Source organism: Hypomesus nipponensis, chromosome 4 (assembly GCF_054491055.1).
Source record: "Hypomesus nipponensis isolate SF chromosome 4, ASM5449105v1, whole genome shotgun sequence".
In the NCBI taxonomy this organism is placed as follows: domain Eukaryota; kingdom Metazoa; phylum Chordata; class Actinopteri; order Osmeriformes; family Osmeridae; genus Hypomesus; species Hypomesus nipponensis.
Genome location: NC_140364.1, coordinates 12,568,226 through 12,595,000, shown reverse-complemented (window position 1 = coordinate 12,595,000; position 26,775 = coordinate 12,568,226). Strand labels below are relative to the sequence as shown.

Below are 26,775 nucleotides of genomic sequence, written 5' to 3'. Positions count from 1 at the left end.
GCCACGGTTTGTCATTTAGCTATGGCAATGGCAGGGTCAACGTAGCAATGTCACTTTGTCATTTCAATTCACACTGCCAGGAGTGTGTGTGTGTGTGTGGTGTGACGACTGACTGGTTAAGTGAGTCCCTGTCTCCGTCTAGACTTTTCCCTCTCTTTCACTGTCCATCCTTTCCTCTTCCTCGTTTTCTCACTCTCTCCCTTTCTCTCTCGCTTTCTCTCGCTCTCTCTTCTTGTCCTTTACGAGGAGTCGAGGACACGCTCACAAACACACAGTCTTGAATTCTAGGATTTTTATCTCCATGCCTTCCTATACGTTATCGCTGTTCCTTGCTGTCACTAAGGTAACCTAGGAGTTGCTCTCCTTGAAACAGAATCAATTCCGGAACAGCGTAAACACAATCCCAGGCCTGTATCACCTTCTCCGTTTGGGTGGTTCCTACGCAACACATCTCATTGTTCTTGTTCTAAGGCTGCATTGTGTTGTTGTGACGACTGTCACTCAACATACCTCACCCTTACTCCTGCCACTGTTACAGTAGGATGGATGCTACTCATCAGCATTGATTACCCTGTGTGTGTGTGTGTGTTGCGCGGGAAGTAGATTAATGCTCTCTAGTTGATAGCAGCATCCCTAAACTGTCGAGTATCAGCCTGGCCTTGTCTGTGGCTTTCTGATTCATCTGTGTGTTTGTTTTTTGCATGTGTGGGGTGTAAGAGTGTCTCGAATCTACTCTAGAGCATGTTTTTTTGTGTTGACACTTCCCTCCCTCCCCACCCCAAAATAAAAACAAGAGAAACATTTCCCTTCTGTGTCGGTGCATATGCTAATCTTGTTTTTATGCTAATGCTCCAGCACGATTTGTATGCCTAAGTGGCTCATTTTCCTTTCAGCAGTTGATATAAATATCCTCAGTCTCTCGTCTGATGTTGAATTGGTTGCTGTGCTGTGTTTTAGATTTGACTTCCTCCTCTCTCCTTTCCTATGTTACACTAGGTGTGTGGCTGTGTAAGTACTATACTATACTGTGAACGTGTGTGTGTGTGTGGACAAAGGCTATATGGTAGATCTTTTGTTGGAGCTGTTTAAAGTAAATTCTGTGTGTCATTTATCCGTGTTCAGGGGGTGCTTTCACAATTTGATGAGTGGTCTGTGTGTGGATGTAAGAGTGCTTTCAAGATTTCGTGAGTTTGCTCGTGTTTGTGAGAGAGTGAGTGAGAGAGAGCAGTTGGGTCTTATCCAAAAAAATGACTTGACAGAAAACCAATGAGCTGAAAAGTGCTTTTTTTCCACCTTTTTTCTGGATGGACAACTCCTAAATTCAGGTGATATAGCTGATCAGTTTTGAATAATGGTGGGTCTCCTGATAAGACACTGGGCAGTAATTGCTGCGACAAGTTATAGGTTTTGAAGAGGAGCCAAGTTGAGAGGCACTCTAAAACGCCTCCATCCAGCTCCACAGATCTCTGATCTGATCTATGTCTGGGCAGGTAGCACAGGGACAAAATGTGACGGGTGGTGAATCTGTTAAGCCTTGTGTAAATCACAAGAAAAACTATGCTAATGCATATTTATAGGAGCCAGGGACTGTTGGAACGCACCACACATTGTTGAATTAAACGCTGTCCACCCAACCTTCTAGGTTATTCACAATGTTATTGGTGTGTGTGTGTCGTGAGTTACTTATTATAGCTCACAGAAACGCAAGCAAAAGGATTGCATTTGAGTCCCCTGTGCAGATGGAATTTTAATAATGGAATCTTCTTGGAAGAAAACGGATTATCTGGGTATGAAACACACCCAGTCATAGAAATAACGAGATTTTAGTTTTTTTTTTTTTACTGTTATGTTATTCTGACTAGCACCATGAAGGTCTGATCATTTACTAAAAACGAAAAATAACGTTTTATGTGGCGAGTTGTGGTTTGTGTAAAGCCTCAAATAAAAGGAAATCCAAAATGACCATTAAAACCGTAATCTACTAAAGCAGGGGTGGGGAACCTTTTTTCTGCAAAGGGCCATTTGGATATTTATAAAATCAATTGGGGGCCGTACAGAATTATCAACTTAAAAATTTGCCTGCTATATTTGGTCAAACATTTAATTAACTCACCCCTAATGTGATGGCTGGAACCAGGGGCGGACTGGCCATCGGGGATACCGGGAGAATCCACGGTGGGCTGTCGGAGTTGGGATGGTCCAAAATAGCTTACCGGCCCAGTTCCATTACCAACCGGCCCTCTGACATCGCCAGCATCTCATATTATTTCACATGTCACAGCTTGAATATGTGTAAATTGCTCTAAGACCTTTTGTAGGCTAGAAATCACCAACTGAACTTTATACTGCTCCTCGCGATCTGTATTCGCACTCATGGTGCCGATTTTTTGAAAATGTTATGACGTGTCTTCTAAAAATGTGTTCTTACGGTCTACACGGTCCTCTTCCACATATTAAAATAGTGCTGCTGCAAACAAATAATGCACCTAATAATATGATTCCTGCAGTGACATGGCAGGCCGGACAAAACGATGTTGCGGGCCGCATACTGCCCGTTGGCCGGACGTTCCCCACCCCTGTACTAAAGCAATACGTTTTTTTTTGTGTAGCACATAGACTAGCTTTGACACCTGCATCAGCACTAAAGCTAGGAACGTCTCCTTCCCTTCAAACCTAAAGTGTCGACTTGGGGCACTCACAGACATTAACACAACCACAAGGATACAACAAGCATGTTTGGGAAACGCACTTTAGAAATATCGATGGTTTCGTTTGTTGCTCGATCGTTGGTACGATCCATCGTTATCGCGAAGCAGCTTGGACGCAAAATAGGGACGTGAATACGAAACCAAACAAGACACAGGTGGCGACGCCTCTCACGAATGAACCCAAAACCCAACAGGTGACAGACCAGTCAGCTAATCATGACAAAGACCAAACTGAAAGACACGGGTGCCGTTTAGGGGTGAAAGGTGATGACAATTTTAGGGGCCCACAAAAACCCCAGTAGCCTATTCTGTAGGCTTCACTTTCAATGACTACATTATTATGCATAGGCCTAACTAATACTCATACTAATGCATCAGAGTTCAAACAAAGCCACACAATCAAACAAAATTGGAAACATTTTTTTATATTTTCAGAGCAATAACACCCTTCTGTTAAAAAAAATGGTTTGGTCCATGGTTCTCTCCTCTTGAAAATTTGGAGCTAGCGAGCGCTTAGCCAGCTACTAACAATACTGCGTTAACCGAATGTCACTAACGTTTAACGTTACGTGTGGTCAGCAGTGTAAAATAATCGCCTGACTAGGCTGACATGACAAAATTATCCACTAAATATCATCCACAGAAAAGATCAGTAAGGTTATAATTTTCCAAACGTTATAATATGCTGAAAATTCTAGTAGCAGTAGGATACCATTTTCCATTCTTACATGAGTGTTTACTAAAACCTAAGTGCTATGGTAGCCTGTTGACATGAGTCTTGTTAATGTTAAGCAGGGGCTAATCTTACAGCTTGCCGTCCTCATAAAGTGAAGCTGTTTCTCTAGACCTATGACATTGATAAGCCAATTTAGATTTTTTTAATGTTAATGCCAAGACTCGGCTAGGCTAGGTTAGGCTAGGTTAATTGAAAAAAAACAAAAATACAAATTGGTGCATTGTGTCAGCCACTGTCAAGAACATAGAGAAAAAATGTATGTAAAAAAAAATGTTTTTGTTAAATTGTTCTTTGGCGATGAAAAATCGGGGGGCGGGGCCTACACCAATATTCTTCCCAGAATTCCTAGCAACGGCCCTGCACGGGAGCCCAACGTGAGCCGAGCACTCTAAGGAGGCGAGGCGTAACAGGCAGGTTACACACTGTGTGTGTGTGTGTGATCTCATGTGTATGATATGTTCTGTCTTTATTCGCCCTCTCATCCCACATGTTTGTGTGTAACTTAGTCTCACTTTGACGCAACCTTTGACCCCTCTGTCTCTCCGTTTCCCTGTCGACTCACGACCTCTCGGCTTATTTGCATAAAACTGTTGTTCCCTCCCTCCCTCCCTCCCTCCCTCCCTCCCTCCCTCCCTCCCTCCCTCCCTCCCTCCCTCCCTCCCTCCCTCCCTCCCTCCCTCCCTCCCTCCCTCCCTCCCTCCCTCCCTCCCTCCCTCCCTCCCTCCCTCCCTCCCTCCCTCCTACCACAGACACACTGGCCACTCATCAAACGGGGTAGATTCACATTCTCACCCACAGGTGGGGCCAAACACTCGTTTTCTCTTCTGTCTCTCAATTAGTGGGACGGCCAACTCTGGCATGGGCTCTCATAAATGTAGGCTTCCATGATTGCTGCACTTGGTTGATGTGTGGGAGCACTGTGTGTGTGTGTGTGTGTGCGCGGTGTGTGTGTGTGCTCTCCATCTGCAGAGCACTACAATCTCCAATACTGCCTAATGCACGTGTATGGTTCCAAGTGTCCTCTGTCTTTCTGTTTCTGCACCCACCTCTATGTGCTTTCTCTCTTCCATCTCTCTCTGTCTCTCTCTCTCTCTTCCATGTCTCCCTCTTTGTACGACCCTCACTCCTCCATCACCCCACATCTTGGCTCCAGCCCTCCGCAGCTGCTCTGGCTTATTGTTCCTCACCTCACACAGGTAGAAAGACGTTCTTTCTTGTCTTTAGTAGACACTGTCGTTTAGTCTCACAATGGTTTCTGATTGTGGATATTGATCCTCCCTGCTTGCCAGTGTTGATGGAGCCTGGAGTGTGGGCTTTCAAACGAGTGATTAGGAACTCTTTTTTGGACTGTCGGGTTTGTTGGTTGGGTTGCATGGGGGGGCAGATGGCTTTGTCTTCCTTTTGTTTTCTCTCTCTCTCTCTCTCTCTCCCTCTCCCTCTCTCTCTCTCTCTCTCTCTCTCTCTCTCTCTCTCTCCTCTCATACTATCTCTCTCTCTCCCTCTCACACTATCTCTCTCTCTTTCTTTATCTTCATCTATCTGTCTTTCCTTCCCTTATGCTCAATCTCTCTTGCTCTGTCTCTCGCTCTGTCTTTCGCTCTCTGGCCTCTGAGCTTCTCTCCACAGAGTTGAGTAATTAATTATTCATCTGCATGTTTTATTTAGATGGCAACCTCACATAGCACAGTGCCAGCAAAGCCTCTCTCCCACTCTGTTTCATTCACTCAATCTCCCTTTTAACATCCTTCCAAACGTCTCTCAGCCTCTCTTTGAATATCTCCCTTTCAGCATTTCCTTCAAAATCTCCATCAGAATCAGCCTCTTTTCCCATAATTGTCCTCAAACATTTGCTAACTTTCCACATCTTCCTGACTCTCCTTCAGCCTCTCTCTCTCCTTCACTCTCCCTAACCCTCCCTACCTCTCTCTCTCTCTCCCTCACTCTCTCTCTGAACCTCCCACGCCCACGTCACTGCCTCCGTCACTGCCTCTGCCTCCACAATTCTGGAGCCTTCATGTTCACATGATCCCTCTCATTTTCTCTGTATGTGTGTGCGTGTGCATAAGTACATTTGTGTGTGTGAGTTCTGTGAGTGTCGAGGCTGCACGCAGCTGCGTAGAACTGGCCGAGCAGTCCTCCGCACGTCCCATAAATCAGCAGTGACACACACACCTCAGGCCCAGGGAGCCCAGGGCCAGGAGACAGACGCCTCGGAATCCACCACAGCCAAAAGAGCTCAACTTCTCACTGGTCTCTCCCTCTCATGTCTTTACAACATCATAAATCACTCTCTCTGTCACCCGCTCCAAACGCCAGTCGAAACCACTCTTACATGCACGTTGCTGATTGTTGTTCTGTTGAAAGAGAAGAGTAGAAAACAATATGCAGGGCAACACGTGAGGTTATATGAACTGCCTCTAGCCACAATACCGTCTAGTTTCCCTTAACTGTGCAAGCGGTTACACAGGTGAGACTTGCTGTGGAGGATGTTGGGCTTTCTCGGGGTAAGTGGTGTTGTGGACTTTGATTTGTGAACTTGTTTAGTCCCACGACCTTCAACCGCCCTTATACAACATCCTTACAAGTCAACCTTATACTGTGACTTCTTAAAAATATTTAATCACCTATACTGTTAACACTGAATGCCATTTAACTAAACAGCAATGTCCCTTCAGCGTTTCACTATGAGTAATGCCGGTCACATGGTGGTTCTTGAAACTCAAATGTAAAGTTGTACGGTAATGTTTCGAAAACTCACTCTTGTGATGCTCCAGCCTCCTTCATTCTGTCCACAAACGCACGTCTTTCATGTTGGATAATATTCATGATCTGCTGTGTTGCTTGTCCATTCCTAACCTAACCTGCTCTCTCACATCCAGCATTCCTCACCCTGGCTAAGCATTCTAACAACAAAACAGGTGCGGCAGCACCACTGTCCAGACGACCGACTTCCTGCTTTGACGCGATTGGACGGTGGTGCCCGGGTCACCTTTCCGACTCATAACCCCGCCCTCCGCCTCTCTCTTTCTCTCTCTCTCTCATTCTTCATCTCCCATTGGCTGCATGTGCCGCCCGTCGGTGTCTCAGCGCATGGGCTGTGGGAGGAGTGGTCGTCATGGAGCCTGTGTTCTGTGACGTGTGGGCGGGGCTCCAGGACTCGGAGCAGGAAGTGTGTGAGCGGAGGAGGGGCCGAGGCCTGCGGGGCCCCTGAGAGCCAGAGCAAGCTGTGCAACATAGCTGTGTGTCCTGGTTAGTAGCATCTCCATTCTCTCCATAGCCCCTCCCCCCTCTCCATAGCCCCTCCCCCCTCGCCATAGCCCCTCCCCCCTCCACCTCCCCAACCCTCTCTCTGTCCACCTCCATCTCTCTTTCTGTCACGTCTGTCTCTGTCCAGCCGTTTCTCCAGGTGTCACTCACTCGAGCGTGAACACGTCTCGAGCACCAGTCCATTCTCTGTTGTTGTGTCTCTCTGTGGGATTTCTCTCGTCCGCGGTATCTCCCTGCACCTCGCAACCTCTTATGTCTTTCCTGTCTGTCTGTCTCTCTCTCTCTTTGTCTCTCTCTCTCACACACACGTCACCCTGCATTGTTCATTCAACAAGCGTTTTCTCTCTGCCACTGTCCTGTCTGATCTCGCTCCAGTCAGGCTATAGAATCTTTCCCCCCAGTTCCTCAGAGGCCTCTTCAACTCCCCCCCCCCCCCGACAGTACAGTTATCTTGTGTTCAGTCTCCTCTCCAGACCTGGGCTGTGTTTCCCGAAAGCCTAACCTAACTTAACCTAAGTTGATTGTAGAATCCATCGTACCCATCGACAAATCGTAGTTTTACAGGCCTTTTCCCAAAGCCATCGTAGCTAAGTGGCTGAAGATTGATAATTCGTAGCTCTTGAAAGCTCATAGATTAGCCTACTCCTTACGAGCATGTTCGGGAAACGCACGTAAGAAATAACGCTGGTTTCGTTATTTTGCTCGTAGAACGCTACGATCCATCATTATGGGGAAACGAGGACATTCACTTGGGTGTTTAACAGGGGTCTAGCGACTTGTTCAGGGGTCTAGCGACTTGTTCAGGGGTCTAGCGACTTGTTCAGGGGTCTAGCGACTTGTTCAGGGGTCTAGCGACTTGTTCAGGGGTCTAGCGACTTGTTCAGGGGTCTAGCGACTTGTTCAGTGACGGCCACCATTCCATCAGCCTCGCCCACAGTCTCTGTGAGATGACCTGTGACCTCTTCAGGAGGCGCCATGTCGTCGCCATGGCATCTCTGCTAGTCGGGTGTTTTTAAGGGGACGCTTCCTCCGTCTGTGCTGGGCGTCGCTCAGCGCCCACCCTCCTCCCCCCGTACACGCCTTTCAGCACGCCGCCGGCAGACTGCCACAGGGCCGTGGGGGAGATTGCCGTCATTGGGCGAGACTGGGTGAGAAGGATGAGGGCGGGGAGGGAGGGGGGGGGGGGGAGGCAGGTCTTGATTGACTGTGATTGCAGCCTGTCGCAGAACTGGTATTTAAGCTCGGAGCCTATCAGTCCCTGGCGTCCGTCATGCGTGCAGACTGAACCGTGAGCGCCCGGGCGGGACATTGCCCCTCCCCCTCCAGTGTCACACGGCGTCAGCCTGGAGCCGTGTCGCCGGCTCTGTGTCCGCCGGCCTGGTGATGCATAGCAATCGCCTGCTTGGCACGGCGGAGCGCTAACGGAACAAGTGCAAGGTGGCGTGTAACACACCTCCCTGCCAGGCCATTAGTGAAGGCTCGAAACAGGAAGGGTTGGAGGAGGAGAGACTGGGGGGGGGGGGGGGGGGGGGGGGGGGGGGAGTTCCACGTGCTGGGCAAAAGCGTGTTGGTCGCTTTGGTTTTGAACAGGGGAAAGAAATGTACTTAATGAAGCCTTAGCAACGATCTAAGACACATCAGCGTGTATTATGCTTCTGCGGTTCCATTTCATTCATTCAGTCGGCGGGCGCTTGTATGCAGAGCGACGTACGGAGAGTGCACAAAGGAAGTCCTGCAAGAACACCAAGGATCAGAAGTGGGCAGCTCTACCGAAAGAGCGCATGTATGTCCCTTATCACCTCTGTCTGGGACATGTGAAAGTATTATTGGAAAGCGTCCTCTTCCTTAGCTGGTCTTTTTAAGGTGAGTCATACTATCTGGGCTGACAGCCAGTGATGGGTCTCTCGCTGTCCCAGCAGATTACACAGGATTGCCTCGCTCTTTCATGATATGACTGCAGTCAAAGTCTCCCAAAGGTTTGTAATAAATAAAAAACTAACAGCTTCCCTGGCGATGGGAAATAAAGGCAGCCGCCCCTGTCTCATATCTCGTTGAGAGAGGGAGAGAGGGAAAGGGAGAGAGAGAGAGAGATAAACAAGGGTCTTCATCTAATGGAAGCCTGCTGTGGTTTGTCTCGGTGTCTTTGGGGGGGCGGTAGATAAAGGTAGAGAAAGATGGCAAAAAGAGAGAGAGAGAGAGAAAGACAGGGACAAGTGTTTCTCGGCTTCATGTAATTATAATGAAATGTGTCTGTCTATCTGGCTGGCTGCCCAAAGTCTTTGTGTGTCTTGGTGCATCCATCATGCTAGGCTGACAAGAGTGTTAATTTCAGTTCAAAGTAGAGGTTCTTTTGAAATTAAAATGTCTAAGACATATTATGGCAGTAACACTTTGTGGAGACTACTAGGATGAATACAACTAGGTGTGTGTGTATGTGTGCGTGTGTGTAAAAAAGAGAAGACAGGAATACTTTTATGTACTCTCTCTCTCCTCTTTTGTATATTTCTCTCTCTGCAATCAGTTCATGAATGATGATCGCAGTTCCACCCTGACTTTGTTGATAGCTTCTCAATGAACACACAGACACACACAGACACACACACACACACACACACACATACACACACACAGTACAGACACACAAAAGCACTTACAATGCTCACATTAATCAGCATGAATCATATTTAGATCTCTTGATAGAGCTCATAAACCCGACAATACCTGCAGTAACTCTGCCACTTAACAACCTGACTGATCTCTGCTAGCGTCCAACTCCCCCAGCTAGCCAACGCTGGCAGAGGATGTTGTGTTTGTTCATCTCAAGCCAATATCCAACAAGTTTGATATCAGTCAAATCTAGGCACACAAATACTTAGACGTTCGCTTGTCCAAGTTCAAATTAAAGGGTGACCAAAGTCGTTTGATTGGCACTGTACACACACACAAGTCTGTCACAATCGCAGGTGCTGGATTGAGTGAATTGAACCGAGTAGTTTTGTGTTGTCAACTCCTTTGTAGTCGAATCCATCACGTCACCTCTTCTAAAGGCTTACTGCAGTACAGTCTATCTGTCATCTATGGGAATGTTTATCTGACACACAAACACACACGCAGAGGAAATGCTAATGTGACAGGATTTACATCAAATATATGCGACGTCAATAAACCGTCGAGAAAGACGTGGGTGAGGCAGTGTGTGTGCATTATTCATGAGATCATATAGTGTTTGTCCTGATACATCAACGCACTTCTGAAACGACGAGCGTCACAAACAAGAGAATTTCACCACTCTTGACAGAACACACACACACACACACACACACACATGTAGGCACACTCACGCCGACAAACGTACACACACACACACAAACGTGTACGCGCGCACAAACAGCCGTTGGTCCCCTAGAACACTGCAATGTTTTGTCACGTCACAAACTACATCTCATCACGGCGGTACGACAGAAAAGGGTCAAACCGATATCCCGTCCGCCCATGAGATGGTACAGTACACTGCAGTGCACAGACGCGTTTCGATCCAGCTGGCCATCGATTGGCTGGTCCTCGATGACGGCTGTGTCTGAAAGGGGACTGACGAGCCGTCATGGTCAGCAGCTTCGTGGTTTGGCTCTGAGAGTTTGTTATCAAAGGCGGCAGTGGAGGACTTCATCCAGACAGAGCTGATGTCATTAGGCTTCGTTGAGACTGCTTGGTATTCCTGCTCTGTCTGACCGCCACTACTTTGATTGCATTAAACCCCCTGTACTCCTCTTTGATTAAGCTCGCTACACAAGCAAAGTCCACAACCCAACAAGATGAGATTAGTCGAAAAGCAGTCTTTCAAAATCGCACTGAGCCATGAATCATACCCTGGGTAAAAGAAATAAATCCGCAAGTACGTTTTTCTGAGAAGTGGACACTTAAAAAAGGGGAAAAGCTTCAGTTTGTTCTGGAGTTTTTAAAAGAGGGAGATGATTCATTTGAAGTGTGGTTCTATTAGCCTGTTTAAAGGGAGTGTTCCATCAGTCTCTTTAAGCACTTCTCTGTTTCGTTGCCCTTCTCACCACGTCTCTCTTTCCCTCTCTTTGTCTTTCACCCTTTCTTTATCCTAACTTCATTAACTAATCACTCCACCGTCCCATTACTTCTACTCTCCCTACCCCTCTCGCCTCCCTCCCCCTTTCGCTCTCTCTGTCTCCTTTTCTCTCTCCACCTCCCTCCCTCCCTCCCTCCCTCTCTCCCCTCCCTCCCTCCCTCCCTCCCTCCCTCCCTCCCTCCCTCCCTCCCTCCCTCCCTCCCTCCCTCCCTCCCTCCCTCCCTCCCTCCCTCCCTCCCTCCCTCCCTCCCTCCCTCCCTCCTCTCCCTCCCCTCCCTCCCCAGTGGAGGGCCAGTGGCTGGACTGGGCCCCCTGGTCCCGGTGCAGTGTGAGCTGCTCCACAGGGTCCCAGCTGAGACAGAGGCGCTGCAGCGTGTCAGTGCACGGCTGGGCTGAGTGCAAGGGGGCGCACCAGGAGAGCAGGGAGTGTACCAACCCCTCCTGTGGAGGTGAGGCCCTCCTACACACACCCACAAACGCACAATCCCTCTCCCCCCTTTCATGTCTCTATCTCTCTCTCTCTCTTCTCTTTCTCCTCTCCTCCTGTCATTGCTGTACTCGCGTTTTCTTCTCTTTCCTCTCTCTCTCTCTCGCTCTCTCGCTCTCTCGCTCTCTCTCTCTCTGTCCCATTTTATTTCTCTCTCACACACACGCACGCACACATGTGATCTCTCTCACTCACACACACACACACACACACACGTGATCTCACACACCAGTGTTTCTTCTGTTTACCCTATATTTCAGAGCAAGTTAATGTAATAGTCTAATAGCTAATGTAATATTTCACATATTTTCGTCCTATTTCCCCCAAAGAAATAAAGTTAGGCTACTTGAAAACACCTTACACTCATAAAGTATGTTCTAAATGGCATAAATGCTGCCAATAATAATTGACATAACAACTTATTGTAAATGGTCAGTAGCCTAACCTATCGATTAAGGTAGGCCACTCTAAGCATTTTGATAGGCTAAGCATTCGAGGCTAAGCACAACAAAGATCACAAGGACGCACACACGCAATCTCAACTGCGGTGTGAAGTGCGTGTCCGTGCAATTCTCCGACATGCACTCTAACAATCACTGCTGATAGACGGCCTCCAATCTTGTACAGCCTTATTGCTGATGTGTGCGTGTGTTACGTACAGTGTGTGTGTGTGTGTGTGTGTGTGCAGTGTTTCCGCTATGTTGGTTTTTCCGTGGCGGCCCGCTGCATTTCTGCAGCCACGGAAAAACCAACATAGCGGAAACACTGCACACACACACACACACACACACACACGTGGTCTCTCACACACGTCAACCACACCACTCACACACACACACTGTACGTAACACACGCACACACAAACAAGGTAGAGGTGGGAGCCACATGATTGATGCCTCGTGACATGCCCATACATCATCTCTCCATCTACATGCCAGGTGACACCTCAAATCACGGGAGCAAATTAGATCTCCATGTCTGAAACCCCCTCCCCCCCCCCCCCTTACCCCCTCCCCCTCCCCCCTTCCCTCCCCTGTGTCTCCAGGAGGGGGGAGCTGGGGCAGCTGGAACCACTGGAGTCTGTGCAGCAAGACGTGTGACTCGGGGTGGCAGCGTCGCTTCAGGATGTGCGAGGGCACGGGCGTGCAGGGCTACCCCTGCGACGGCTCCGGGGAGGAGGTCCGCTCCTGCAACGACAAGAAGTGCCCCGGTCAGCACGCCTGTGTGTGTTTCTGTGTGTGTGTGTGTGTGTGTGTGTGTGTTTGAATCTATATGCGTCTATGTATTTTTAAGTGTGTGGCTGTGTACTGGGTGTGTGGGAGTGATACCTGCCTGTTTAGATGTGTTTGTGTGTGGGTCAGCTATTGCCATTCTCATGAGGATCAATCCAGCTGTCATTGTGTCTGGGAGCATGGAGGTGATTCCTGATGAGAGATGAGGTTTCTCTGTCGAACAACACGCCCAGACCAGGCCAGGCCCCCTCCCTGCTCCTCCCTGCTCCTCTCTCTCTCTCTCTCTCTCTCTCTCTCTCTCTCTCTCTCTCTCTCTCTCTCTCTCTCTCTCTCTCTCTGTCTCTCTGTCTCTCTGTCTCTCTGTCTCTCTGTCTCTCTGTCTCTCTGTCTCTGTCTCTGTCTCTGTCTGTCTGTTCAGATCACTCCTCATGTTAATATCCTCCTTCACCTCTCGGCGCCCTGTAGCCTGGTTCTCTTAGTTTCTTCTCCGTTTCTCAGGTCTTCTCCTGCTCCTCCTTTTCCTTCCTAATTTACAATCCCTCTCCCCCCTTTCATGTCTCTATCTCTCTCTCTTCTCTTTCTCCTCTCCTCCTGTCATCGCCGTACTCGCGTTTTCTTCTCTTTTCTCTCTCTCTCTCTCTCTCTCTCTCTCTCTCTCTCTCTCTCTCTGTCCCTTTTTATTTCTCTCTTGCTGTTGCTCTATCGCTTTTTCTTTTCTGTCCTTCCCTTTGGTGGAGGGAAATTGTTCAAAGCCCTGCTCTTTGCAATTTGTCAGTGTGTCAGCCACTGCAGAAAACAGCACAGTTTAATAAGCATGCCTTTGACTGCGGCTCTGCGGGGGTGTGTGTGTGTGTGTGTGTGTGTGTATCTACAGTATATGTGTGTGTGTTGGGTGTCTGCTTGCAGCTTTGAGAGGCTATAGAACAGATGACTAGCAGCCCTAGCTGCTAAGTCCTCTGACTGTGTTGGAGCCCAGCAGATCCCACGCGCACAGTGAAGAACATATATCCACATGAACAAGGCGGTGTTGGGAACGTCTCTCTCTCATGTCCCCTCCTCGCCCCCACCCCCTTCCTCACAGTGTCCCTCACCAAACACGGTTGCCTGGCGCTGTTTCTCATCAGGGTTGTGAAGGCGAGGGAGAGGGATGGATATGAACACAGAGAGAGAGAGGAAGAGAGAGAGGAAGAGAGAGAGGAAGAGAGAGAGGAAGAGAGAGAGGAAGAGAGAGAGAGAGAGAGAGAGAGAGAGAGAGAGAGAGAGAGAGAGAGAGAGAGAGAGAGAGAGAGAGAGAGACAGACAGGGGGAGAGAGAGAGAGAGGGAGAGGGAGAGGGAGAGGGAGAGGGAGAGGGGCTGTAATGAGACAAGGACATGGGCAGAAAGAGCAGAACAATATGTGAGGGGGAACAAATAAGACGAGGGCTTGCGCCAGGGAAGAATTGATTGTGTGTGTGTCTCGACAGTGTGTGTGTGTGTGTGTGTGTGCATGTGTCTGCGTATCTTTGGGCATCTGTGTGTGTGTCCGTGTAAAGTGGATATGTGTGTGTGTGTGTGTATTTAGATGTTGGTGTGTAACTCTCTCTCCTCCTTCTCGTCAGCTCTTCATGAGATATGTAAAGATGAATACCTTCTAGCCATGACCTGGAAAAGGGCTTCGGTTGGAGAAACCGTCTACAATAAGTGTCCGACTAACGCCACTGGTGAGCTCAACACGACATGACGCTGCCATACGACAGGTCATCTACCTGTACACACACCACAACACACCTGGGACTGCTTCCCATACCCAGCCGCCTAGCTTGGCTTTCTGTTTGGGTTAAAGTCTCCATGTGTGAGAAACCCAGCCAAAAGGTGCTCATCACATCTACACATCTGTGGGACTTCATTAGCTAACGGTCCAGCTTGTGTCGGGGTGATGGGAGTCGTTCCATTTACAAACAATTATTGTTATATAAAGGTGATAGACGGTTTGGCCACCGTGTGTGTTGGTGAAGGCAAGTGTGTCTGTGTGTCTGTGTGTGTGTGTAGCTTGTGTGCCTCACCAAAGAATGAAACTGGTTCAGACATGTCAAAAGCCTTTAAAGGAGAAATCTAATATGGCACTGCTGAGAAATGACTGTTGTTTTACAGTGTGTTTTTCTCACTTTTTCTCATCTTCCTCTCTCTCACTTCCTAACTATTCTGTTTTTCTTTCTTACCCATCTTTTCTCTCTCTCTCTTTCTCCACCCACTCTTCTCCCCCTCTCTCTTCCCTCCCTCCCTCCCTCCCTCCCTCCCTCCCTCCCTCCCTCCCTCCCTCCCTCCCTCCCTCCCTCCCTCCCTCCCTCCCTCCCTCCCTCCCCCCCTCCCTCCCTCCCTCCCTCCCTCCCTCCCTCCCTCCTCTCCTCTCCTCTCCTCTCTCTCTCTCTCTCTCTCTCTCTCTCTCTCTCTCTCTCTCTCTCTCTCTCTCTCTCTCTCTCTCTCTCTCTCTCTCTCTCTCTCTCTCTCTCTCTCCTCTCCTCCTCTCTCTCTCCTCTCCAGGTTCTGCTAGTCGTCGTTGCTTGCTGGACACTACTGGAGTTGCTTACTGGGGTCCTCCGAGCTTCGCCAGATGCGTCTCACTTGAATTTAGATATTTACATTTATCTGTAAGTCCCTTCCGGAATCTTCTTCTTTTCTCTTTTGTTTTCTCTCCCAGGCTGCGGTCACATCTTCTGTGAAAGAAGAATTACCGGGTTGCTTTGAAAAGTTGATCAGTTAGCTTCCTATAGCATTGTCTTGGTGAAGTAACTCAGTCATTATCATCACAAAAATAGTCTGAGCTATTGTTTTTCGTCCCAGACTTTTCTCTCTTCTCAAATTAGTTTTTCAAAGCTTTTTCACCCCCATTGTTTAAAGGTGATATTTAATGGACGCGTTCATCAGCTGCTGTTTTCCTGCCGGGTGAACTATGACCTCTTGTCTCTGTAATGACGGGAGGCCACATGCTGATTGCAGTTAGCCTAAGGAGCTAACCTCTAATTAGCACGAGGACTTGGTCTTGTTTCATTAGGGCTGATTGCTCGTGTCTGCCCTGTGTTTCCCAGCTCCCTCACTGCTAAAATACTGATCCTAGTCAGATGCCATCAACACACACACACACACACCCTGAATTTGCTCTTGTGTACTGTGTGTCATCAAAGTTCTGAATCTACGTACTGGTTGATCTTTGCCTTTTATCAGAAGCTCAGAACTTTTATGACAATGTTTTTTATTCCTATTTCATCGAATCTGTGTTGACCTCTTCTTTAATTGGCTGGTTTGGGTCACTTATCTTGAAAAACAGGAACAGGGTCAAAGGAATAGTCAAATATGCAGTAAATTTGTAGGCACTGACCTAAAGGACCTCTCCCAATGACCTTTCTGACCCCTGTCCCTCCTGCCCAGTGAGATATAACCTGCCAAGATGCAGAACCAATACATTTAAGAACAAATGTGTCCCTGCCTGCTATGGGCCCTTCTGAATTACAAAGCGTAACTCTTTTTTTTTTTTTTATCGTTTTTTTCGGTGCATCGATTGTTGAGATTGTTGCACACGGTGTTCCTTGGGGGATGCTAAAAGATGCCCCTCCCTTCCCCTGCCCCCCCCCCTCCCCTGCCCCCCCCCCCCCCCCCCCAGCTGAGAGAGCATCTTGCGAAGGGTCAGAGGACCCTGGCGGGGGAGGGCATGTCTCAGATCGTCAGGAGTCTCCTGGAGTTGCTTCAGAGGCGGAGCTACTACAGTGGCGACCTCCTGTTCTCCACGGAGATCCTGCGAAATGTGACGGACACCTTCAAGAGAGCAACCTACATCCCAGCTCCCGACGACGTGCAGGTGACCACGGGGGGGGAGGGGGGGGGGGGGCGTGTGCGCGAGGGCGGGCGGGGAGAGAGGATGACTGTTTGTGTGACGTGGCTGTCCGGTTAGAGCGAAAGTGTGACGGTACAAAAGCGATTGGCGGGAATTTGCAGATACAGTTGTGTCCTCTCTCTCTCTGTTTCTCGCTCTCTCTTTATTTCTGTCTCTCTTTCAGTCTCTCGTTTTCGATCTCTCTCTCTCTCTTTCTCTCACACACTCACCCGTGCGTATACTCACACCAGTAGATCATCTGAAAGCATCTGTCTCGTCTCCCCTCAGAAATTCTTCCAGGTAGTCAGTTGTATGTTGGACATGGACAATCTGGAGAAGTGGGAGGACGCTCACCAGGTAGGCAACATCACATGTTGACCTCTCTTCCCTTTGTACTGCCTCCGTGTGTCTGGTACGCCACGATGTGTGTGTGTGTGTGTGTGTGGTTAAAAGGCTCTGTCACACTTCGGTGAATATGACGGTACCGCATTTATACTGAATCAGTATACTGAGTAGTAAACACACTCCTGTTTGTCACTCTCGGAAGGTATCGCTCGCTGTTTACAGCTGGTGTGCGTGTGTTTCTGAGTGTGTTTGTTTGTGTGTGTGTGTGTGTGTGTGTGTGTGTCAGTGGGTATTCATCTCAACCTCCATCCTCCATGCCCTTGAATTAACATGTGTTTACTTGCCATCTGGGCTACATAAACAACGATCGAAGGATATGACATCGTACTGTACCACAAACCCATTATAACACAGCACTGTATCACACTCAATGTCAACCTAAAGGCAGCTGCCCACACAAACACACACGCAAACACTCCTTTCAATATACAAATAAATGCACATTATTTAAGAATGCAAACACATGCACAAGCCTGCATACGACAATGATGATGATGACGAGGGGGAGGATTGTACTGAAATGATTAGACCAAATCATGAATGATGATTCCCACCAGTGTGGTACTGGACCTGTTGCTGTCGTGTGTTTCTCCAGTGCTAAGAAGCCCAAAGCCACTGCACACCAGTAGCAGATGCATCCATAACTCAGACCTGACACAGCCTTCACATGACGCTTGTTCTTGTGCACAGTACGACAATCTCAGCTTGGTTTTTCTTCCAACATTCATTCGACATCTGCAGTTTAATGAGGGTGTTTTATATATATCGGGTCTTATGAGATGGTGTTGGTCTGTGTCTCTGTTGGGAACCCTAGTGTACCCCATGAACCCTATCGTACCTCCTGAGCAGAGGATACCTTACTGACCCCCCGCCCCCCCCCCCAGGTCTCCCCAGGCGCGGGCCAGCTGATGAGGGTGCTGGAAGACTTCATCCACCTCATCGGAGAGGCGCAGAAACCCTTCCAGAGTTTCCTGGTGGTCACCAACAACCTGAGTCAGTACCACACTCAACACAGCCTCTGTCTGGGGGGGGGGGGGTTCCCAGGTGGAGGAGGGGTGGAGGAACCACCCACTGTTAACCCCTAGGTTTGATGGTTATCTCTTTTATGGGGGTCTCCCCCCATTAACCCCAAATCAGACTCCTTGTTAGCATTAGCATTAGCACATCTCAACAGCAGTTTCAGTGCGTTGCCTGTCTACGGGGAATGATTTTTGCACTATAATTAGCATTAATGTTTCCTGGCACGCGTATCTCATTTGATTCCAGCAAACGTAACTGCTTTATTGATTCTCATAAAATGTCTCTCATCGACCTGTTCCCTTTCTGGAATTATTGTTTATCGTTCTTCGGGATTTTTAACAATTGCTGTTGTGTATTTACGATGTGTGTGTGTGTGTGTGTGTGTGTGTGTGTAGTGATCACCATCCAGCGGGAGCCGGTTTCTGCCGTCTCCAGTGACATTAACTTCCCTATGAAGGGCCGGAGAGGGATGAAGGACTGGGCTCGCAACGCTGAGGACAAACTCTACATCCCTAAAGAGGTCTTCACTCTCTCCTCGCAAGGTGCGCCTCAGAACCACTCTCTCTCCTCTTCTCCTCTCTCTCAGCATCTCTCTCTCAGCATCTCTCTCTCCTCCCCCTCCTCTCTCCCCTGTCTCTCTCTCTCTCTCTCCTCCCCCTCGTCTCTCTCTCCCTCTGAAGAGTCTCACTGTACCGTCAGCCGTGTGACCCAGAAAGATTGCAAAGACGTTGTTGAACCTCAATTTCTTCAACACGTTGACCTCACAAGAATGCACATTTCTGTTCCGATGAGTCAAGCCGAGGGTTTTGACCCTTGACGAGGTCACATCTGCTTTGGCAAAGTTGTTCATCTGTGGATTTCATATTATTTATTACTACACTGCACACACACACAATGAATAGCTGACATCTAAGTACTCTGTGGGTAAATGGACTCTAGAGAACATGGTTACAGCAGATCTTGACTCTGAATGGAACTCCGGTAGACTAATAAATGGGAAACAGTTGGAGGGAAATGGAAAACAAGCATAAGGAGAGAGAGAGACAGAGAGAGAAAGAGATGGGTAGAGAGAGAGAGAGAGAGAGAGAGAGAGAGAGAGACATAGAGACTCAGAGAGAGAGAGATACGGGGTGGAGGGAGAGAAAGGGGCAGAGAGACAAGAAACTTTGAAAAGTGCTTTTTGATTAGGTTGTGGATCTGATTTCCACGTTAACCAAGACAGAGACTTTTCTAGGCCTAATGGAGTGAAACACAAGAGAGCGGGAGGCTGTAAGGGAGCTGAGAGGGAGAAAGGCCTTGTTGAAGGAGCAGAGAGGCCGTGACATGATGGGACTGACATGAGAGGAGAAGACTTCCTCTGCCGACACTGTCATGTAGCCCTGAGCCCCCCCCCTCCCTCCCCCACGCACACACACACGCCCCACAGGAAATTGCCAGGCCTGACTTCCTGTCTGCCTCTCCCGCCCTGCATAATAAAAGATTAGACATGTCTCAGATGGAGGGAGGGGGGGGGGGTGACACAGTGGGGGAGGGGGGGTCTGCTCCTTAGGACTTCACATGGCTCACTCTTTCTTTTCATCTCTCTCTTATCTCTCCGTCTCTCTGTTGCTTTCTCGCTTTCTTTCACTCTCCCTCTTTCTCTCTGTTGCTTTCTCTCTATTTCTTGCTTTTTCCATCTCTCTCTCTCTCCCCCTCCCTCCCTCCCTCCCTCCCTCCCTCCCTCCCTCCCTCCCTCCCTCCCTCCCTCCCTCCCTCCCTCCCTCCCTCCCTCCCTCCCTCCCTCCTCTCTCTCTCTCTCTCTCTCTCTCTCTCTCTCTCTCTCTCTCTCTCTCTCTCTCCCTCTCCCTCTCCCTCTCCCTCTCCCTCTCCCTCTCCCTCTCCCTCTCCCTCTCTCTCTCTCTCTCTCTCTCTCTCTCTCTCTCTCTCTCTCTCTCTCTCTCTCTCTCTCCCTCCCTCTCCCCCTCTCTCTCTCTCTCTCTCTCTCTCTCTCCCTCTCCCCTCTCTCTCTCTCTCCCTCCCTCCCTCCCTCTCTCTTTCGCTCTCTCTCTCATTCTCTTTGTCTCTCACCCTACATCAGCCCATCCAGCCACCCACGCTGCAGTATGCCTCTCATCCTTTGCAACCTGTCTTGGCCTTGCACACCGTCTCTCTGACTGGCCTCTCTCCTCCTCAGTGTGGGGGTGTTGGATTGTGTCTGGAGGTTTCTGACAGGTTCTACACTGGTAGAGACGTGGCATTTTTACTGTGGCCTTTAGTTGATTTCTATCTGCTAGTTTGGTTCATTTAACACTTTATCATAGGCTTTCTCAGGTTGACAAGTCAATGACGCAGGAGGGAGTGCACGCGCATGCACACACACACACACACGCACACACACACACACGGACCACTGATAGTCTTCTGTCTCGGCCCAGTGGACAAAGGATGGCCTGTTCACAAATCCACCGGAGGACACCTAACTTCCTGTAGGGATGGACTGATACTGCAACACACACACACACACACACACACACACACACTCAACTTTATGACCTGACCCGCTGTAACACCGCCCATTGACACTTGCCAATACATTAACCCCGACTGTCATCAGGTGGAATAGCCCTAATGAAACATAATAGGCCACTGTGTAATACTGTAATGGAGACATGACATGGCTGGTGAAGTTATATGGAACATACCAGACTCCAGGAAGGCTCATGAAGGCTCGCTCTGCATTCGTCCTAATGATAGTCTTGTCTCATTCGCTTGACTGGAAATATCTATTCAGATTCTTATACAAAGGACTGATTAAGAACATGAGAACAGCTTACTGTATGGATTTTACCTATCGCTTGTTCACCGATTAGAGAGGCAGGAAATGAGACAAGGAAGGTAGCATGTATACTACATGCTCTTATGGTTCTTCCCATTGGCACTTCAGTAACCTATGTACTTTTGTAAAGCTCTCTCTTGGAAGTCACTTTGGATAAAAGCGTCTGCTAAATGCATAAATGTAAAATGTATTATCAAATGGACAAGCGGACTCTTCAGCTGATGGGAAACATAGTTCTCCTCGTGACGTAGTTCTCCTCGTGACGTAGTTCTCCTCATGACGTAGTTCTCCTCGTGACGTAGTTCTCCTCGTGACGTAGTTCTCCTCGTGACGTAGTTCTCTTCATGACGTAGTTCTCCTCATGACGTAGTTCTCCTCGTGACGTAGTTCTCCTCGTGACGTAGTTCTCCTCGTGACGTAGTTCTCCTCGTGACGTAGTTCTCCTCATGACGTAGTTCTCCTCATGACGTAGTTCTCCTCATGACGTAGGTCTCCTTGTGATGTAGGCATCTCTGCTGACTCAGGCGACGGGTTTAGGATCTCTGGGATTTGCGGTGAGCGCTAATGTCCGACTCCTGATCCACAATCGGTGACTTGTTCTAACGGTGGTGGCGTGACAAATCCCTGACGAGGTTGCCTGTGACAGAACGACGCTGCAGTATTTGTCTCTCTCTTTTGTTCGCTTTGTCTCTCCTTCTCTGTCGGTCTCTCTCTCCTCAATCAAGTTTTCACATAATGAGTTTGTGGTTTGAGGTGTTAACGTGGACCGATTCGACATTTACCCACAATACAGTGGGGCTCTCATTTGCATGCTCGTACGCACGGCATCCAATTAGGATCTATCACAGTTGACGGCTCTCTGACGGAGACTTTGATCATTGTCCTCATCTCTCTCTATCACTCTCCATCACTGTCTCTCTGCCTATTTCTCTCTATTCCTCTCTCTCTCATACTGTTTCTATCACTCTCCATCACTCTCTCTCTCTGCCTATCTCTCACACTGTCTCTATCACTCTCCATCACTCTCTATCTCCCTCTGTCTCTATATCTCTCTCCCACTGTCCCCCTCAGTCTCTCTCTCTCCACCTCTCTCCATCTGTCACTCTCTCTACACCTCTCTCTCTTTCTCCCTCTATCGCTCTCTATATCTATCGCCTTCTATATCTATCGCTCTTTCTATACCTCCCTCTCTCTCACTTTGTAGTCTTACCTCATAGGCTGAACAGATTTTGGATGAGTCACCACCTTGTATCTCCCTTCCCTCCCCCTCTTTTCCTGTCTCCCTCCCCCCCCCCCCCCCCCCCCGGTCTGCCACCCAGACTCAGCCAAGGGGGAGTGGGAGAGACAGAGAGAGAGACGGAGACAGAGAGAAGGAAAGATTTGGGGAGAATCATCTTTCACACAAGAAACCCATCTCCTTTGCTCCACCCTTCCTCTCTCATCCCTCACTCCGGATGCGTTGACATTTACAGAGGGACAGCGCCTCTCTCGGGGAGCACAGGGTTTATGGGGAAGTACGTGTCCACGGAGAGAGGGATGGAGGGATCGAAAGAGATATTGGTGGAAGAGAGAGCCTAGGGAGGTGGAGAGATGAAAAGGAGGGGCGGTGGAAGGCGCTGGAAGACAGAGGAGGGTTTTGAAGAGCAGAAAAGCGAGAAGGGAGGATGCAATACGGGGCATGAAAGACACAACAAGGGGAAGCTAAAGAAAGGCTCCGTGGAAGGCACTCGATCTGCTCTTCCTGCAGAACCTTCTGCCTCTAAATGTCGCAGTCCATCCCTCTATCTTCCAGTCTTCATCCCGCCATCCCCTGCTGCATCACAGTCCATCCCCTCTCTCTCCTCTGGCCTCCCTCCCTCCCTCCCTCACTCCCTCACTCCCTCACTCCCTCACTCCCTCAATCCCTCACTAACTCACTCCCTCACTCCCTCACTCACTCACTCCCTCCCTCCCCCAGTCCTCGTTCTCTCCCAGCTGGCTCTGGGTACCTGTGTCCGCTCCCTGCTTAGGCTGGCTCTGCCTCTGGGCTCTGTGGCAGCCTGTTTGCTGTGTGTGAAGAGGGATTCTGTTCACATCATCTGTTGATGTTTGTTTCCTTTGTTTTTTCCAGAAACCGAAGCAGAAACATCTTATTTTGTCATTGGAGCCATTCTGTATCGGACCTTGGGCATCATCCTGCCCGCCCCAAAGTGAGTATGTGTGTATGTTTCCTTTGAGGTCAGTTACCTCTTCCAGCCTCCTCCATCTCTTCTCCCTGCTGGAAACCAAGGTCGAATCAAACTGTATCTACATAGCCTTTGTCACAATCCATTTCACTTCTGTGACACAATGTCACAGAAGGCTTCACATACAGCATGCCCATAGAACTGCACCTAGATCCACCTGATCCTAAAGGAAAAACTCCCAAGAAAAACTGAGAGAGAGAAAAGGGGAGTACCCTTGGGAGGGCCCGGTCAGTGAGGGACCCCCTCCTCCAGACACCGTGACACAAAGAGGGGCAGACCACAGGCTGAACCCTAATTCTGCAAGAGTAGAGATCAACATCAAATAAATACATCTGCAATGCTCCTACGTAGTTGTCCCCTCTCCCTCTGTCTCTCCCCCTCTCTCCATCTCCCTTTCTCTTCCCCTCTGTCTCTCCCTTTCTCTCTTTCTCTTCCCCTCTCCCTCTCCCTCTGTCTCTCCCCCTCTCTTTCTTTTCCCCTCTGTCTCTCCCCCTCTCCCTCTCTCTTTCTCTTCCCCTCTCCCTCTCTCTTTCTCTTCCCCTCTCCCTCTGTCTCTCCCCCTCTCCCTCTCTCTTTCTGTTCCCCTCTGTCTCTCCCTCTCTCTTTCTCTTCCCCTCTCCCTCTGTTTCTCCCCCTCTCTCCCTGTCTCTTTCTCTTCCCCTCTTCCTCTGTCTCTCCCCTTCTCCCTCTATCTTTCATTTCCCATCTTTCTATGTCTCTCCCCCTCTCTCTTTCTCTCCCCTCCCCCTCTGTCTCTCCCCCTCTCTCCATCTCCCTTTCTCTTCCCCTCTCCCTGTCTCTCTCTCTCCCTCTCTCTTTCTCTTCCCCTCTCCCTCTGTCTCTCCTCATATGTTGTTTGGCACTGGGGGAGACCTTGTTATCCAGGTCAGTGCTCTTGGTTGCACCTGAGCTAGCCTGCCATGTTAGCCTGTCCTGTTAGCCCAATCTGTTTGCTTGGCTTGTTAGCCTGCTCTATTAGCTTGGCCTTTTAGCTTGGGTTGTTTAGCCTGCCCTGTTAGACTAGCCTGTTAGCCTAGCCTGATAGCTTGTGTTTTGCGGCATAGCTGAATGCTAATAGGTTCAGCCTGTTTGTTTAGATCTAGCTCCGGGTTCCTTGTATCTCATTAGCTTTTGCCAACAGACTCAAAAGGCTTGAGATGCTGCAGGGAGGCTAAGCGTATTGAATATTTATTTGGGAGGTGCACAGTCGTGCACACGCTCGAACTACACACAGGTTGACAAAGACTCTGAGTCATACATAGAAACACACTCTGTAATCTATCTGGACAAGCTATCATGAAGAGACACTACGCACACACACACACACACACACACACACAGAAGCGCATGAGTGTGACTCATCCTCGGTGTGTCTCTCCAGACTGAGCCAGGTGAGTAACGTGGTCATGTGACCGCTGTGTCATCTCCCCAGGGCTCCTGAGATCATCAACTCCAAGATCCTGACCGTGACCGTGCGACCTGAACCCAAACCCAGCGAACCCATGGTTGTGGTCGAGCTCTCCCTCCTGCTTAACGTGAGTGCACAGAACCCTGGTGGAGCTGGAAGGCACCGCTCTGCATGTGCTTACAATACCACACAGTCTGATGTAGTCACTTCTATAGTACATAGTATATTCAGTAGGAAAATAGTACTTCTTATTCACTGCACCACCTGACATTGAACAATGTATTCTCTTTTTCCTTTGCCTCTTTTTGATAGAATATATTCTGTTGTTTTTTCATCTTCTGGATTGAATGTATTATAGATTAGTTCCATCTGTTTGTTGGAATATATTGTTGTTTGGGACTTTTTGGCGTAGTGTATTCTAGTTTTTAACTTCTTGACTGAATATATTCATATATTTCGACAACATTCTAGTGTTTGACCGCTTGTTGACTACAGTACTCTACCGTAGTTATGTTGTGCTACACTGAGGTGCTGTATTAATAGATTTATAGCTGAATTAACCAGTTGTTCAGTGTAGTGGAGAAGATGCAGTGTAATGAGAAGCTTGCTCTTTGACCTACATTTAATGCACATTTAATTATGCATTCACAGAAATGTGGGCACTGTTTGAAACTAATAATGAATACAAAAAGTCCCTATAGATATAAAGCATGCACACACACACACACACACACACACACACACACACACACATACAGAGTGCGTGAAGAATGACCTGGAGTAGCACATTTGATATGCAAATGCTATGCAGCTAACCAGGACCTCGGGTCAATATGATTGCACATTGGCTTCATCATTTCAAAGCCTGTGAATGGCCATCAGCCTGCTCTCTCCCTACCCTGTGTTTCTGTCTCTCCCTGCCCTGTGTTTCTGTCTCTCTCCCTGCCCTGTGTTTCTGTCTCTCTCCCTGCCCTGTGTTTCTGTCTCTCTCCATGCCCTGTGTTTCTGTCTCTCTCCCTACCCTGTGTTTCTGTCTCTCTCCCTGCCCTGTGTTTCTGTCTCTCCCTGCCCTGTGTTTCTGTATCTCTCCCTGCCCTGTGTTTCTGTCTCTCTCCCTGCCCTGTGTTTCTGTCTCTCCCTACCCTGTGTTTCTGTATCTCTCCCTACCCTGTGTTTCTGTCTCTCTCCCTGCCCTGTGTTTCTGTCTCTCTCCCTACCCTGTGTTTCTGTCTCTCTCCCTGCCCTGTGTTTCTGTCTCTCCCTGCCCTGTGTTTCTGTATCTCTCCCTGCCCTGTGTTTCTGTCTCTCTCCCTGCCCTGTGTTTCTGTCTCTCCCTACCCTGTGTTTCTGTATCTCTCCCTGCCCTGTGTTTCTGTCTCTCTCCCTGCCCTGTGTTTCTGTCTCTCCCTACCCTGTGTTTCTGTCTCTCCCTACCCTGTGTTTCTGTATCTCTCCCTACCCTGTGTTTCTGTCTCTCCCTACCCTGTGTTTCTGTCTCTCCCTACCCTGTGTTTCTGTCTCTCCCTACCCTGTGTTTCTGTCTCTCCCTACCCTGTGTTTCTGTCTCTCCCTACCCTGTGTTTCTGTCTCTCCCTACCCTGTGTTTCTGTCTCTCCCTACCCTGTGTTTCTGTCTCTCCCTGCCCTGTGTTTCTGTCTCTCTCCCTGCCCTGTGTTTCTGTCTCTCCCTACCCTGTGTTTCTGTATCTCTCCCTGCCCTGTGTTTCTGTCTCTCTCCCTGCCCTGTGTTTCTGTCTCTCCCTACCCTGTGTTTCTGTCTCTCCCTACCCTGTGTTTCTGTCTCTCCCTGCCCTGTGTTTCTGTCTCTCCCTACCCTGTGTTTCTGTATCTCTCCCTGCCCTGTGTTTCTGTCTCTCTCCCTGCCCTGTGTTTCTGTCTCTCCCTACCCTGTGTTTCTGTCTCTCCCTACCCTGTGTTTCTGTCTCTCCCTACCCTGTGTTTCTGTCTCTCCCTACCCTGTGTTTCTGTCTCTCCCTACCCTGTGTTTCTGTCTCTCCCTACCCTGTGTTTCTGTCTCTCTCCCTACCCTGTGTTTCTGTCTCTCCCTGCCCTGTGTTTCTGTCTCTCCCTACCCTGTGTTTCTGTCTCTCTCCCTGCCCTGTGTTTCTGTCTCTCCCTACCCTGTGTTTCTGTATCTCTCCCTGCCCTGTGTTTCTGTCTCTCTCCCTGCCCTGTGTTTCTGTCTCTCTCCCTGCCCTGTGTTTCTGTCTCTCTCCCTACCCTGTGTTTCTGTCTCTCCCTACCCTGTGTTTCTGTCTCTCTCCCTACCCTGTGTTTCTGTCTCTCCCTGCCCTGTGTTTCTGTATCTCTCCCTACCCTGTGTTTCTGTCTCTCCCTACCCTGTGTTTCTGTCTCTCTCCCTACCCTGTGTTTCTGTCTCTCCCTGCCCTGTGTTTCTGTCTCTCCCTACCCTGTGTTTCTGTCTCTCTCCCTGCCCTGTGTTTCTGTCTCTCCCTACCCTGTGTTTCTGTATCTCTCCCTGCCCTGTGTTTCTGTCTCTCTCCCTGCCCT

At 49.1% G+C, this 26,775-nt stretch overlaps 1 protein-coding gene across 1 annotated transcript in view; it reads left to right on the top strand.

Moving 5' to 3' along the window:
• adgrb2 (adhesion G protein-coupled receptor B2) overlaps positions 1-26,775 on the top strand; it is a 122,178-nt gene that overhangs the window by 33,800 nt on the left and 61,603 nt on the right. Inside the window, exons 5-14 of the mRNA XM_084696019.1 lie at positions 11,089-11,253; positions 12,337-12,501; positions 14,123-14,224; positions 15,045-15,151; positions 16,162-16,356; positions 16,660-16,728; positions 17,661-17,769; positions 18,192-18,338; positions 22,722-22,800; positions 24,269-24,371. Coding sequence (XP_084552145.1) covers positions 11,089-11,253; positions 12,337-12,501; positions 14,123-14,224; positions 15,045-15,151; positions 16,162-16,356; positions 16,660-16,728; positions 17,661-17,769; positions 18,192-18,338; positions 22,722-22,800; positions 24,269-24,371 — 1,241 coding nt within the window. The remainder of the gene's footprint in view (positions 1-11,088; positions 11,254-12,336; positions 12,502-14,122; positions 14,225-15,044; positions 15,152-16,161; positions 16,357-16,659; positions 16,729-17,660; positions 17,770-18,191; positions 18,339-22,721; positions 22,801-24,268; positions 24,372-26,775) is intronic.